Here is a 14,803-nt window from a genome sequence, read left to right as displayed (position 1 = left end):
ACCACCCGCGCCACACACACGTCAACTAACGATTCCAAACAAAGACACACCGTGCCGAAACTCTATCACTATCAAAGAGGACACACCTATCTCATCCTTTTGCTCCGTTCCCTCGCTCCCTCCCGCCCTCCTCCCTCCTCTCCTCTCTTGTCTGTCATGTGAACGTTGAGAGAGACGTGTGATGTCTGTTGTTTATTCGTCATGACAGAGTTAGACTCCCTTCTTTCCTCCTGCTGGCTCTCACACTCTCAGTCCCACCACGTCTGAATCCAAAGTGTCTACGGTTTCATCCCGGGGCTTCTCCTTCCCTCGCTGTGAACAGAGTTGCGACAACTCGTCCCATGAAGTCGCCCTCCTGTCTCTTTGTACATTCTTGACACGCTGGTTCCAACTCCTTGAAAGTTCTCTCTGGCACGGCAGGTGGAATGTTCTTCGGAATACATTAGGAATGTTTGTCATGTTGAGGTAACACTGGCTGACTCTGACAGCTCGCTGAAAGACATTCCTATTCGAGGAGAGGTCTTCACACGCAGTAATAACCCAGTCATCTGGGTCAGACACATCGCACTTTCTGTGAAGGCCACACAGGTAAAAATAAATAAATAGCAGATGGTTTAATATAGAGACAATCTAATCAAACATACCTCTCAGTCTGTATTAATCAAGTCCACCAAACTCTCCCTCTGATAGAGTGTACACTAGTGGTATGAAACAGAGAGATCTCCAGCCAGGGTCCTCTTTAGGATGAAGCTGTTATTCCCTCATTAGAACTCCTGTCACACTAACATGGGATGAACAAGAAGCGCAGGAAAGCCTGGGCCGGTCATGGGGCTAATTGAAAGCAGAGAAGAGCTTGGTGGAGCTGTGTCCCGCCAGAGCCTGGGAGCAGGCCGGGCTTGGCTGGGGACCTCATCGGCCCGGCTCTGAAGATCAAATATCTCGTAAAGCAAAGCTGTCGCGCGACAGAGTGGGCCGTGGGAGTCCGCAGGCAGAGTGGGGTTCTGGCAAGGCCAAGTGGGACCTGGGTCCAGCCCTCTTCTCTCCCACTCTCAGTGCAACAAAGTGTCTCACACCTCCCCTCCCTGTCTCCCCCACTCCTGCTCTTTACTTTCCCCCCCTGTTCCAACTCCTCACCTTCCCTCCCCTCGCCCTCCCTCAGGGGGGTGACACACTGACCTCTCCAGTCGAGCTGTAAAACAACATTAATCACACAGAGGGAGAAACACTTCCTCTTCCCCACGCCGTGGAGTTAAACATCAAAGATTACCATCGCTGCTGCAATCACAGCGCCTCTCCACCGTGAAAACATGTCAGGATTGTTACATTTTACACATTGTCACATTGCTGCAGTTCAATGAGCAGCTCTGCTTAATGTTTGCATGTGTTTCTCTTTATCTTTGTGTGTGTGTGTGTGTGTGTGTGTGTGTGTGTGCGTGCGTGCGTGTGCGTGTGCGTGTGTGTGTGTGTGTGTGCGTGTGTGTTCACATGTGTGTGCGTGTGTGTTCACATGTGTGTGCGTGTGCATGTTTGTGTTTGTGTTTGTAGGTCCCTTTGGCAGTCTGGTGACGTGTGAGTCAGCCCTGGAGCAGGTCTCAGTCCTGAGAGCTCAGCTGGACACCCTGAAGGAGGAGGAGGGCACCATCCGCCACGGCCTGGGCATCTTTAAAATAGAACAGCCCTCCTCCAAGGACATCCAGACCTTAGAGAAGGTCTGTCTCTGCCATAGACTTAGAATCTCATTATGTAGTGCTGACCAGAGAGGCCAGGCATGAGTCTCTTATCAATGGATGGATATCTCCAGTGATAGTCTAACATTGTGGTTTAAAAAGTCCCAGTATCAGTTGTAAGGCAGTGCTGTGTGTGCTGCAGGACCTGGACTACCTGCAGCAGGTGTGGGAGGTCACCCAGCAGTGGGACGCTCACTGGGACGAGTGGAAGGACGGTCAGTTTGTCTCCCTGCAGACAGAGAGCATGGAGAACACAGCTCAAGCCATGTTCAAGAAACTCCACAAGCTCAGCAGAGAGCTGAAGGTTGGTCCAGTGCTGCCTGCGTGTACACTTGAACTGTTACTGTCAAATCACTCTGCATAGTACTCTCCTGAGCCGCCGTCTGCTACTACATGGACCCACCTTAATCCTTACATTAATAGCAGGTGCCCATACCATACGTCGGCAGCCGTGTTCGGACTTTCATTTTGAAAAATGTGAATACATTTCAGTGTTGTTGAAAATCAAAGACACACTCGCTAGTCAACTAACACAGCTTGTTGTGTGAGCCTGCTAACAATGTAAAGTAGTGTTATAGTTAACTAGGTAGCAGTGGGGGATTACTCACCGAATCCATTGCGTTGCAGTTGAAATGTATTTCCGTGTTTCAAAATAAAAGTCATACCATTTTGATTGGTTGCCGACTTGTTCCCCCTTTCACCAGACCCTGTCACATATTATCTAGTAGATTTATGTCATACAAATATAACCTTCTTGTTGAATTAATAATGTACATTGTTGTGCATTGCTGCACAATTTGTTTTATTTCACTGCAGGATAAGCAGTGGGAGATTGTAAACTTCTCCAAGAACAGGATAGACCAGTTCAAGAGGACCCTCCCTCTCATCTCAGACCTGAGGAACCCTGCTATGAGAGACAGGTACAGGAGGGGAGGGGTCCTGCTATGAGAGACAGGTACAGGAGGGGAGGGGTCCTGCTATGAGAGACAGGTACAGGAGGGGAGGGGTCCTGCTATGAGAGACAGGTACAGGAGGGGAGGGGTCCTGCTATGAGAGACAGGTACAGGAGGGGAGGGGTCCTGCTATGAGAGACAGGTACAGGAGGGGAGGGGTCCTGCTATGAGAGACAGGTACAGGAGGGGAGGGGTCCTGCTATGAGAGACAGGTACAGGAGGGGAGGGTCACAGTCCTCACCCACTGGAGAAATCCCTCTCAAATTCAATAAACAGTTATTCCTCAAGTGAAAATCCAGTACAGACACCCCCTAACTAATGCAATGAAGGAGAGTAAAAGGTCCTGCTCACTTCTCTTAGTGGTAATGATAAACACTCTATAGAAGAACCTCTTACTAGTCTCTGCACAGATATGCAGTGTTCTCCAGATGTATTTTCATTTCATTTATTTATTTTTGCACATGAGATTGTCATACATGTCATACACATATGTGTCCTATACAATTAATTAATTTCCCCATGGGCAAAAAAGGAGCAGGAAGAAGAAAAATCTTATAATTACCTGCCCCCTATTCATCATCAACAAAAATTACACTTGATGGTCGGCGCACAACCAGAATTTGCACAAAATAATTTATATATTACAAAAATTAACAATGAAACCTACCAAGACCAACAAAGAAACAAACAATGAGCAAATGAACAAGAAAAAAAAGGAAAGAAAAAAAAGAAAGAAAGAAAAAGATCTCACTTAGTATTATTTTTCTTCATATTGATAATCACAACATTTCTTATTTTTGTATATTTTTTGGAATTGACAAATATTACTACATCCCTTAAGATCGCTATGGAGAGAATTCCACAATCTTACACCTGCGACTGATATCCATCTCTTTTAAGTGTCGTTCTGCAAACTGATGTTTACAATGACATCTCCTACTGGACTCACTTTCTAAATGAAAAAGGTTTTGTAGTTTTTCTGGCAGTATTTTACCTCTTGCCCTAAACATAACTAATAATGTTTGAAACTTAACCAAGTCATCAAATTTAAATATTCTAGACTTAATAAATAATCTGTTTGTGTGTTCTCGAAAATGTACTTTATGTGTGATTCTTATAGCTCTCTTCTGTAGAATATATAATGGTTTTATATTAGTCTCATACGTATTCCACCTCACTTCGACACAGTAACTAAGATATGGTGAGATAAGTGAACAGTAGTGTTCTCATTGCCTCATACTCTAGCACATTCTTTACTTTATTCATAACAAAAATACTCTTAGATTAAAAAAAATGTAACATGTGCTATTGGAAAGAGGAAGCATTTTGTCTTGTTTTAGCTCTATACTCCAACAGTTTGGAAATCAAGCAATTACTATGGGGTCAAGTAAAGATTCTCAGCTCACCAGTTAGAAAGTTCTACAATATTGGAAAAAACGAATGAATGATTGAAGTCGGAAGTTTACACCTTAGCCAAATATATTTAAACTCAGTTTTTCACAATTCCTTACATTTAATCACTAGAATAATAGTAGAGACTAGAGAGAATAGTTTTTTTCAGCTTCTATTTCTTTCATCTTGAGATGTTGCTTCAATATATCCACATCATTTGGGAACAGGATGGGTTGCTTGCACTGTTTGATTGCGTCACCCCCCAAAAATCTCGTATTCGGTAAACATTCAGTCTTTTCACACATGTTTTTTTGCTATTGCCGAATAATTTTGGTGGCACTTTCGGCGCATCACTAACTTTTTAGGAATTTTCCAAGCTGTTTAAAGGCACAGCCAACTTAGTGTATGTAAACTTCTGTCCCACTGGAATTGTGATATAGTGAATTATAAGTGAAATTATCTGTCTATAAACAATTGTTGGAAAAATGTGTCATGCACAAAGTAGATGTCCTAACCGACTTGAAAACTAGAGTTTGTTCACATGAAATCTGTGGAGTGGTTAAAACATGACATCAAGTGTATGTAAACTTCAACTGGAATGTCCAAATAAAGTCCTCATATTTAGTATTTGGTTGACAATACTTGCATGCAATAATTGCCTGAAGTGTGTGACCCCACCAGACACTGGGTGTATTCTCTGATGATGATCTGCCAGGCCTGTACTGCAGCCGTCTTCAGTTGTTCTTTGTTTTGATGTGTTTTGGCTTAAAATGTTATCATCAGGAAATGAATGCATGTTCAATTGGATTTAAATCAGAAGATTGACTTGGCAAGTCAAGAGCTGAAGAACTGCCTATGGCAGTATGTATTGGCTCATTGACTTACTGTATGATGAAGCGCCATCTGATGAGTTTGGAGGCGTTTGCTTGTTAAGCAGACAAGATGTTTCTGTACACTTCAGAATGCATTCTGCTGCTGCTATCAGCAGTTACATCATCAATTAGTTTTTTATTCATTATTGTGAGCATTATTCGGTCATAGAAGTCTTCCTAGGCTTACCAGCTTGTTTGTGAATGCTGAGCTTTCCTTCTTTTTTAATGAGGTTACAAACTGTTGATTTAGGTAAGTCTAAGGGTTTGACTATGTTTTGGATGGATTTTTCTGATATTTCAACCTCATAATGGCTTCCTTGACTTTCACTGACGTCTTTGGTCCTCATGTTGACAGACACCAAAGGCAAATGCGAAGCCTAGAATCAATGCTAGACATTGACAGCTCTCTTATTCCTGCACAAATGATGTGAAAGAACACACCTGTCAAACCACATACCGCTACTTTTGCTGTCCTGTAATAGTACATATTACAGGTTTTACTGTATGTATGTATACAATGGGCTGTCATTTCTAAACGGTGAAAACCATTTAAAACAAAATGCTTCCTCTTTACAATACTTGGCACCGTAATGAAGAAACTAATGCAGCTAAGATGAGGGCTAAATCTGCTAAATGACTAGAATGTCAATTCCTCTACTAGTACTGTACAGAATGCTCCAAGGTCTTCCTCATATATAATTTCCATGGCTCATCAGAACCCTGTGTCTATGACTACGTCCCTGTGGACTCCCAGTTCCTCCCCAGGCCTTCCCCAGTTCCGTCCTCACACTGGGAAGAGCCAAGGGTCTGGCGCCAGTCCCTCCAGGAGGAATGTAAACCTTTGCTCCACGCCGCCCCCCCCCCCCCCCCCCCCCCCCCCCCCAATTTCTTTTTTTATCATTAGCCTACTTTCTGCAGTTTTCACTTGGTCAGCGTCGCCCTGTCCAGTCGCCATTTTGTCAGTTCCCCCAGATTGGACCTGGCGTTCTCAAAACAACGGGCCATCCAGCTCAATCACACTTGTTTTGACGAGAACCCAAAGACAGCAGAGATCCTGTGATAACATTAGGCTAATCTGCAGTGATGTAACCTCATGAAAGATCCTTCCTGAGCTGCCTGCACTCAGGGAGTTCGTTTCAAATAAACAGAGGATTACGTCTGAAGTTATAGCGTACAAGGGAGAGAAAAAAAAGTGTGGAAAGACAGAGAAAACACATTTTTCTTTCGACTCTGTGGTCCCGGCGAGTGCAGTTCGACACGGCGTGCGGGGCGTGGAGACGCTGCGTGATGGCGGGGGCTTAGTCTGTAGTTAACAGGCAGTGTTGTGGTTAAAGCCAAGTGTCGCTGAGGTACCTGGGTCTCTAAGGGGTTTCCCCAGTGAGAGGAATGTTACTGTGATTAAATGGCAGATATATCACCCGAGGGTGACTGCTGGCACAGATTCCCCATTCTCCTCCTCCTCCTCTCCTCCTCTCATCCTTTCATCCTTCCATCTTCCCATCCTTTCCAGGTGTCAATCGAGGCGAGTCTGAGTCAGTGTGTTATTGATCCACTCAGAGGTGACGACACTCCACCTCTCACGTCCAGCCACCGCAGCCATTTGGATCTCCACAATTGATAGACTCTCTTAGAGTAGAGAGAATACAGAGGAAATAGAATGGAATAGAGTGCAGTAGAATAGAATAGAATAGTTAGTTAGTTCATTTCAGTATTCGTGCAGAGAGGAAACCTGCCTTTAGCTTAGCCTCAAAAGAAGGGCAAGATAGTCACATCACACACCATACATTGTTAGACCTCTTACTTTGCTTTCCTCTCTCCGCCCCTCCTCTCTCTCCACCCCCCCCCCCCCCCCCCCCCCCCCCTCCTCCGCACCGCTAATCCTTGCCGTGTGTTTGCCTGTCTGACCTGGCGTCTTGCCTGTGTGTCTGTTCTTGCTGTTGTTGTTGCCAGGCACTGGGAGCAGATCAGACATGAGGTGCAGCGTTCGTTTGACCACAGCAGCGCTGAGTTTACCCTGGAGAAGATCGTGGCCCTGGGGCTGGACCAGCATGCCGAAAAGATCTGTGAGATCTCCGGGGCTGCCAGCAAAGAGCTGTCCATTGAGCAGGTCAGTGGCCCTCTCCCTGCTTGCCTATATCCTCTCCCTTTCTCCCATACAAGGGCCATTACTCATCACTACTGTCTTTTTCCACCGCCAACTATTCATCTGGGTCTGGAGTCAGTCATTGGAGCTCTTTGCGTCAGTTAGAGAGTTGAAAGGTCAGAGTGGATAGCCCTTTCAGAATAGTCAAGTGTTCACTCACCAGCCCTGAAACCTTCAGGAAGGTTAATGCTCTTCAATACCAGTACCATCTGTGATTACAGTGTATCAAAGCGTGGGGTTAGTGCTGTGATGATGAATGGAACACAGGTGCCGGGTCCATATGGGGTAATGACTCCAGGTACATATGGGGTAATGACTCAGGTCCGGCGTTCTCTGGAAAGCGTAAGGGGTTAAGTAGCTATGGCGGTTGTAGCCGCTGGCTGCAGCTCATCACCCCCCGCCCCTCCCCCCCCCTCTCCCTGGCCCCCCTCCCCTGGGCCCCCCCTCCCCCTCCCCCTGGGCCTTTAGCTGAAGCTGTGCTCTGGCAGGCATTGGGAAATGGAGACGGGGCTTAATTTCCTCCAGATCGGGGCTGAGGTTGGGGTTGGGGCCGGGAGTCCCGCCTGCCTGCCTGGCGTCCCGTCTGGTCCTCGTCCCGGGGGCAGCAGCAACACCAGCGCCCAGAGGAGCGGCCCTGTCTGCGTGTCAGCATGTGTCAAAGCCTCTCTAAGACGCTCTCTCTCTCTCTCCTCTCTCACTCTGTCTCTCTCTCTCTCTCTCTCTCTCTCTCTCTCTCTCTCTCTCTCTCTCTCTCTCTCTCTCTCTCTCTCTCTCTCTCTCTCTCTCTTGCCCCAGCACCTTCGGCCCCCCACCCCCCAAATTCCCAGACATGTTACACCGCACTCACAAAGGTTACATCAACACAAGATTTAGTGTGTGAATAGCAGTGACCAGGGAATGGAGGTGTTTGAAAGAGCCTCCCCCCCTTGCCCCCTCCAAGGCCCCCCGAATCCCAAACATGGTTCATTGAGAAGTCATGGTGGAGAGGTAAAAAAAAAATTGAAAGGAAAGAAAGAAAGAAAGAAAGAAGGAGAAGAAATGAGAAAAAGGAGAGTAGAGACACCAGCGCATGCCTTTATCATCATGCTTACTTCTAGAAGGTTGTGCTCTGTGATGTGTGTGCAAGCGCAGCGCTGTAGGTGTCAAGATCAATGGTTTCCTGTCTTAACAGCTGCCTGAAATCATCATAAAAGTGACTGTGGCTGCCTGTTGGCTATATATTCTCCCCCCTCAGCATTTGCATTAGAAATCTGTTCCGTCTGTTAACATTAACATTCAACTTTGATATTCCAGGGCCTGGAGGGCATAGCCAAGACATGGGAGGAAACATCCCTGGACATCGCACCTTACAAAGACAAGGGTCACCACAGGCTGAGGTGAGTGGGCCTGGGAACCCCTGGGGGCGTAGGGAGAGAGGGGTCAGAGGTCACACAGATCAGAGGTCAGGGTCAGAGAAGAGCAGGTCACCGGTGACAAAGATTGAAATCAGGTGATCTGCCTCTCCAGAAAGCCCCCGGCTCTAGCTGATACCAAAATAATATGCGGTTGGTAGCGTTCCACACCAGTAACATCAGATACCAGGTTGCTGCTTCTAGATCAGTTTGTGTGGTCCAACGTGGTTTGGCTTCTTTGGAACAGAAAAGGAGAGCCGTGCGTGATCAGTCATCTGCCAACTCCCCTCAAGAGCAGGGCTTTGGTGAGCGTTTAGTCCCTTCAAAATCCAGTCGTTCCTCACTACTATACTATAAAACCCTTGAAACGCAAACGACTCTCCCTGAACACGTAATCCCACATACGTAGAGACAAACAACTCTCCCTGAACACGCAGTCACGCACGTAATCCCACATACGTAGAGACAAACCGCAGCTCTGCCGCTGGGTCCTTCTGGCCCTGCCGGCCCCAGATGATTACATTTGTGGGCTAATTCAGAATCAGAACGGCGGTGGCAGTTCCATGTTAGCAGAGCAGGCAGGACGTAAACAAGGACACAGTGTCAGTGGGAGTCCTCTGATCCAGCAGCTCGTTATAGCTCTGCCCTGAAGTCACACATTGCTCCTAAATTGGCAACTTGTCCTAATTGACTTTACCTCATTTATGTATTAGATTATTTTTAACCCTGCCTAATTGGACCATAACTTGTTCATAATGTGTTCCCGGTCAGTCAGGGGGTAATTGGTGGTTCCAGATGAGTTGTGAGGCTGAGAGAGGGAATGTGTTTTGCACCACCAGATATAGTAATGTTGTATAGTATCCATATATATGGAAATTAGTAAATTATATATGGAAATCAACACCACCTCTACGACTGGAATGAACGAAGGGGCAGCAATTGTTCACCATGATGGAATACAAGGCCTAGGGTTGTAATGCAGTGTAGAGATATATTTATCAATTTTCATAGCATTGTTGTATTAGTCTGTGTGCTGCAGTTCTGCATTAAGTCATGTGGCCTCAAGGCATAAGGGGCAGAAAGAAAAAGCAAGAGGAAGAACGTAAGAGGAAGTGAGGAGAAAAGAGGGGATTATACACAAAACCCACATGCAAAGCTTTGAGGGTTTCTGATAGGGCTCTTGTATAACCTTTCCAGGAAAATGTCACTTTAAACAGCTTATCACCAGGGCATCCAGGCTATCTGGGAGAATGAGATGTACTTAAACACATTACCTTTAATGTCTAGACAGGCACAGCGTTTGAGGTTTGTCTTAAAATGTGTACAAACTCAAGACATGGTTTTAGGTGTAAATGGTAGGTTAAACACTCATGGATAGCATGCAGTCAGACACTGATACACTACATGGCCAAAAGTATGTGGACACGCGCACATCTCACCGTATGTGCTTGCTGAACATCTCATTCCAAAACCATGGGCATTAATATGGAGTTGGTCCCCCTTTGCAGCTATAACAACCTCCACTCTTCTGGGAAGGCTTTCCACTAGATTTTAGAACATGGCTGCGGGGATTTGCTCCCATTCAGCCACATGAGCCATTACTGAGGTGGGGCACTGATGTTGTTCTTCTGCACCAAACTCGGCAAACTATGTAATTACGGACCTCACTTTGTGTATTGGGGGCATTGTCATGCTGAAACTGGAAAGGGCCTTCCCCAAACTGTTGCCACACAGTTAGAAGCATACAATTCTCTAGGATCTCATTGTATGCTGTAGCATTAACATATCCTTTTACTGTAACTACTGGGCCTAGCCCAAACCATGAAAAACAGCCCAGAAGACCATACTTGAGTCCACATACTTTTGGCTATGTAGTGGATTTCATTATTAGGTTTGAAATTAGGTTTGTTTAGTACTGCTCTTTGTTTTTCCAAACCAAGTACTTTCCCAAGGCTAGGGGTCATTATAGAATAGCCTGATGCACACCCACTGTTTCACTATAGCATGTGTGGATGTCACTCTACAGTATGTGTACTTCATTGAGTATCATTTTGGGTATTCATTTTACCGTGTGTGTGTGTGTGTGTGTGTGTGTGTGTGTGTGTGTGTGTGTGCGTGCGCGTGTGTGTGTGTGTGTGTGTGTGTGTGTGCGTGTGCGCGTGTGTGGGTGTTTTCCTGTCTAAATGCGGCGATGGTGAAAAGCGGAGGTTGAGATGTGTCAGGGATGAAAGCAGAGGCTCTCTCCTCGGGGCTGTCAGCCTGCTTCTAGGTGTCACATCAGCTTCTCCTGCCCACCTGTGAGCCGCAGCCAGGTCGCTAACACACACACACACAGACACACACACACACACACACACACACACACACCACCACAGAGAGGGAGGGAGAGAGACAGAACAGAGAGAGAACAGAGAGAGTGAGATGGGGTAAACAGGGAGTGAGGCATGGAGAGAGAGAGGAGTGAGGTGAAAAAATTGGGAAATATAGAGGGAAAGAGTATAGGATAGAAAGAAAGATAGTGACAGGTAGGGAAGAGGGAAAGAGCAGGCAGAGGGGGATGAGAGAGAGAGAGAGAGAGAGGAGCTATAGAGAGGAAGGGAGGAGGAGGAGGGAGCTTAAAGAGGTCCCTCTCTCCTCACATGCCAATCTCCTCTCCTATTTATAGCGCCTCAGATCCCTGGTTGTTCTTGAGCAGAGGAGGTGTGGGCTCTGTCTCTGTTTCTCTGCCTGCCATATCTGTTTCCTTGTTAACACAAGGATTTGGATTTGCTGTAGGAGGAGAGAGATTCCGTCAGGACTTCTCCTGTCCTCCTCCCCCTCACCAACACACACGCACGCACACGCACACGCGAGCAGCTCATTGTGCGGTTTTATGCCTCCTCGTCACAACACCACCACGTCCAGAAAAAAACCGAGGAGGAGGATGGACACGTGATGGGAGGTTTAATCTCCCTCCCAGCCCCCTCCTATGGAAGCTTAGATCACTTTTAGAAATTATTTTTCTGCTTTTATGCGATTCAGCAATTGGCCAAATATGTTGTATTCAGAGCCAGCCAAGGTATGAGGGGGACTATATCAGCTCCACCATGGTGGCTCTCAATAACACATGTATGGGCAAAGGAGGAATGATTCATGATTATAGCAGGGATGATCTAATTAAGACACACACACACACTCAGCCTATGCTCTCTTTCTCGTCCTGCGTGGATAATAGTGGTAGAGTGGTCAAACGTCCTGGCCACTAGACTATCCTCCATGAGTTGGGAGTTCTATGTCCACTGTCAGGCTAAAATAGCCATGTTGGGACTTTTTAAACTGTTCAAAATATCCCAGGTAATGTGAAGTAGTGTACATTTACCTGTTAATTCATGTTATCATTACACTTGCTGCTGAAAAGCGTCAGTGTTTTCTTCTTACAAACAAGAGCCTATATGCTGTTAGCATCTGTTGACAAGCATACACGGTTGTGCTTTAAACAGCAAGCACACCAAAAGTTAATAATAAACACATATTTATAACTAGCAATTTGCTGATTTATTACATGAAAAATAATGTCAAGTCAATCGATATCGATAAGATTTTGGTCGGTGCAAAAATCAACACTTGATTTTCAACACTCGAGCCGCTGTTAGAATTGTCCAGATAAATATTTGTCACACCCCTTATTCAACTCAAAAGTCCCTGACCTCACTTTCAATTGGATTTTCAAACTATCACTCAAATAAGAGCCAACCCCTGTCTTATCATCACCCGGGTTGTGGAAATGTGAAAGTGGGACAATTAAGAGTTGTTTTACCTTGACCTCAATGGTCAGCTCCGGAATTAATATCCCACAAGCCCAATTTTATATGAGTGTCAACATTTTCTGTTTGGGGCATTTTTAAAATGTGTATCATATCAGACATGCGCCCTCGACTTCGCCTAGCAAAACCCTCTCACTCAGTGCCTCGCTAGCGAGACGGCATGCAGGGTCTAATGCCTCTGTAATGCAAATCATATTTTCTGTTGATATTTTCAGAATACAATAAGAAATATTATAACAGTGGTGTATATTAACTAATACACTAAAATGGCCATAATATTATGGAAACAATAATTGCTCTTGAAAGGAGAAGATGAAATGACTTAATAAATGGTATCAACAATACATTCATTTCAGTGAGAATGGGAATCGAAATTCCAAACCGTCCGCTGCTACGTTTAAAAAAAAGCAGAAATCTTCCAAACGGGTTTGACCTGCCTAATTAAGCTCGGGAATCCACGTCATGGTTGCTATGTCGACACTGGGATACGGCCGCCATGTTCCTTGCTATCCCAACCGTACATTATAGCGCCTCCAACTGTTTACATGTCAAATTGTCTGTACATCATGTTTCCTGATAGCTTAAAATTGAAAGCATTGTATTGGGATAAGCTTCAGAAAGATGCCAAAGCCTGTTACATTGCCTCAAAGGCTCGTCCTTCTCTCAAAACGTGACAACGGATTGCAAGGCAAGGCAAATATTCTGAGTAAACACAAAAATCTGAAGTGAAACTCTCCTCTTTACAGGCAATTAACGTTACATTGTATTGCTAGCTATTGGGATATCACAAATAGTATTCAGGCTTTTAGTGTACTGGGCTATTTACCCGTATGTTGTACCAGCCACTGCTCCTGTCGTTGCACTGTCCCCTCCTGCCCTTGTCTAATGTTGTCTCCATCAGTGTTGACCAAAGCAGATGATAAAAAAGGCTGTAAAATGATAGTGTTGTTTATTTTCTTCCCGTGCTGATTATGTGAACGGCTGTTGCAGTTGACGACGCAACAGTGGCTCCCCCCCATTATGAGAAACTATTTATTGTAAAGATTGAACGATGTGTTGCTACCAAACAGCGAATTACCAAACAATATGGCGGCAGTGTGCGTACATAGCAACCGTGACATCATTTTCCCGAGCTTAATTGTGGTTATAAGTGGGCCCAGTCATGTAGCCCCATTTTGAAGAAAGCGGAAGCAGACATATCAGTGTGTCTGTGTGTGTGTGTGTGTGTGTGTGTGTGTGTGTGTGTTTGCCTGGCCCCATCCTCTACTCTGCCTGTTCTGTAATTGGCCCTGGAGTTGAGGATCCACAGCGCTGTGCTGTGCTCTGGCTGTAATAACAGACACGCTGTGCACGGTGGAGCACAAATCACCTGTAATTACCACCCACAGACTCGCCCATCCATCTCTCACTGCCCCTAGACCGGCTGCCATGCGCACACAGACACACAGACACACACACACACACACACACACACACACACACACACACACACACACACTGCATGCTTGCCCACACGCAACACTAGAGCACAAGTACCACTCCACATCCCCTACATACAACTGTCCACGCACTCATACATAAACAACATTTTTTGTGTACTGCACTTCCCCAACACAACAATACGCACCTTCATATGCACTCTTGTCTTACAGCGAACCAACACATTCGGTCAAACAATGAAAAATCGTCGACACTCAAAAGGCACTCACACAGCCACACGCAGAACAGAACATTCTGTTTTGCACGCACACTTCTCCGATGCGCACTCCCAGATGCACTTGGTAGCTAATGATAGTAGTTATTGTGAGTAGCAATGTTCCTCTCTCTGTGTTGTGCAGTTATTACATTAGAAGCCTATTTCCCCTCCCTCTCTCTCTCTCTCTCTCTCTCTCTCTCTCTCTCTCTCTCTCTCTCTCTCTCTCTCTCTCTCTCTCTCTCTCTCTCTATCTATCTCCATCTCTCTATTTCTCTCTCTCTCTCTCTGTCCAGTCTCCTGTGTGATTTAGTGCTTACAGTGTTTACTCTCCAATGCCGCACAAGACCTGGAGAATGATAACTCAACCTGGGTTGAGCTGCTCCAAATGATCACCCTTTACTAGTGTCTTTAGTGCGACTTGCTCCCAAACGCAGCTCACACAGCCCAACACTGCCACCTAGTGTTAACCCTTTCATGTAGACTGGATCTGAACGTGTGTGAGTCAGTGGGTATTGAGTTTTGTGTCAGTGGGCCCTGTGTGTGTGTGTGTGTGTGTGTGTGTGTGTGTGTGTGTGTGTGTTTGTGTTTGTGTCTGTGTCTGTGTCTGTGTGTGTGTGTGTTTGTATCTGTGTGTGTGTGGCTGCAGTGTAGTGTTGTGAGTCTGTACAGCGATGCAGTGAGTGAGTGAGGTAGTGAGTGAGTGAGGTTGTGAGTGAGTGAGGTAGTGAGTGAGTGAGTGAGGTAGTGAGTGAGTGAGGTAGTGAGTGAGGTAGTGAGTGAGTGAGGTAGTGAGTGAGTGAGGTAGTGAGTGAGTGAGGTAGTGAGT

The 14,803-nt window shown here is 45.8% G+C and overlaps 1 protein-coding gene across 1 annotated transcript in view; it reads left to right on the top strand.

The window, feature by feature from the left end:
* The window catches only part of dnah2 (dynein, axonemal, heavy chain 2), a gene marked incomplete at both ends in the record, with an annotated part of 183,797 nt that overhangs the window by 57,858 nt on the left and 111,136 nt on the right, over positions 1-14,803 (top strand). Inside the window, 5 exons of the mRNA XM_080547388.1 lie at positions 1,546-1,709; positions 1,870-2,031; positions 2,544-2,647; positions 6,895-7,051; positions 8,381-8,463. Of these exons, the coding sequence (XP_080403514.1) occupies positions 1,546-1,709; positions 1,870-2,031; positions 2,544-2,647; positions 6,895-7,051; positions 8,381-8,463 (670 nt within the window). The remainder of the gene's footprint in view (positions 1-1,545; positions 1,710-1,869; positions 2,032-2,543; positions 2,648-6,894; positions 7,052-8,380; positions 8,464-14,803) is intronic.

Source organism: Nansenia antarctica (genome assembly GCF_963989245.1).
Source record: "Nansenia antarctica genome assembly, chromosome: 17".
In the NCBI taxonomy this organism is placed as follows: Eukaryota; Metazoa; Chordata; class Actinopteri; order Argentiniformes; family Microstomatidae; genus Nansenia; species Nansenia antarctica.
This window is presented reverse-complemented; position numbering and strand designations above follow the sequence as displayed.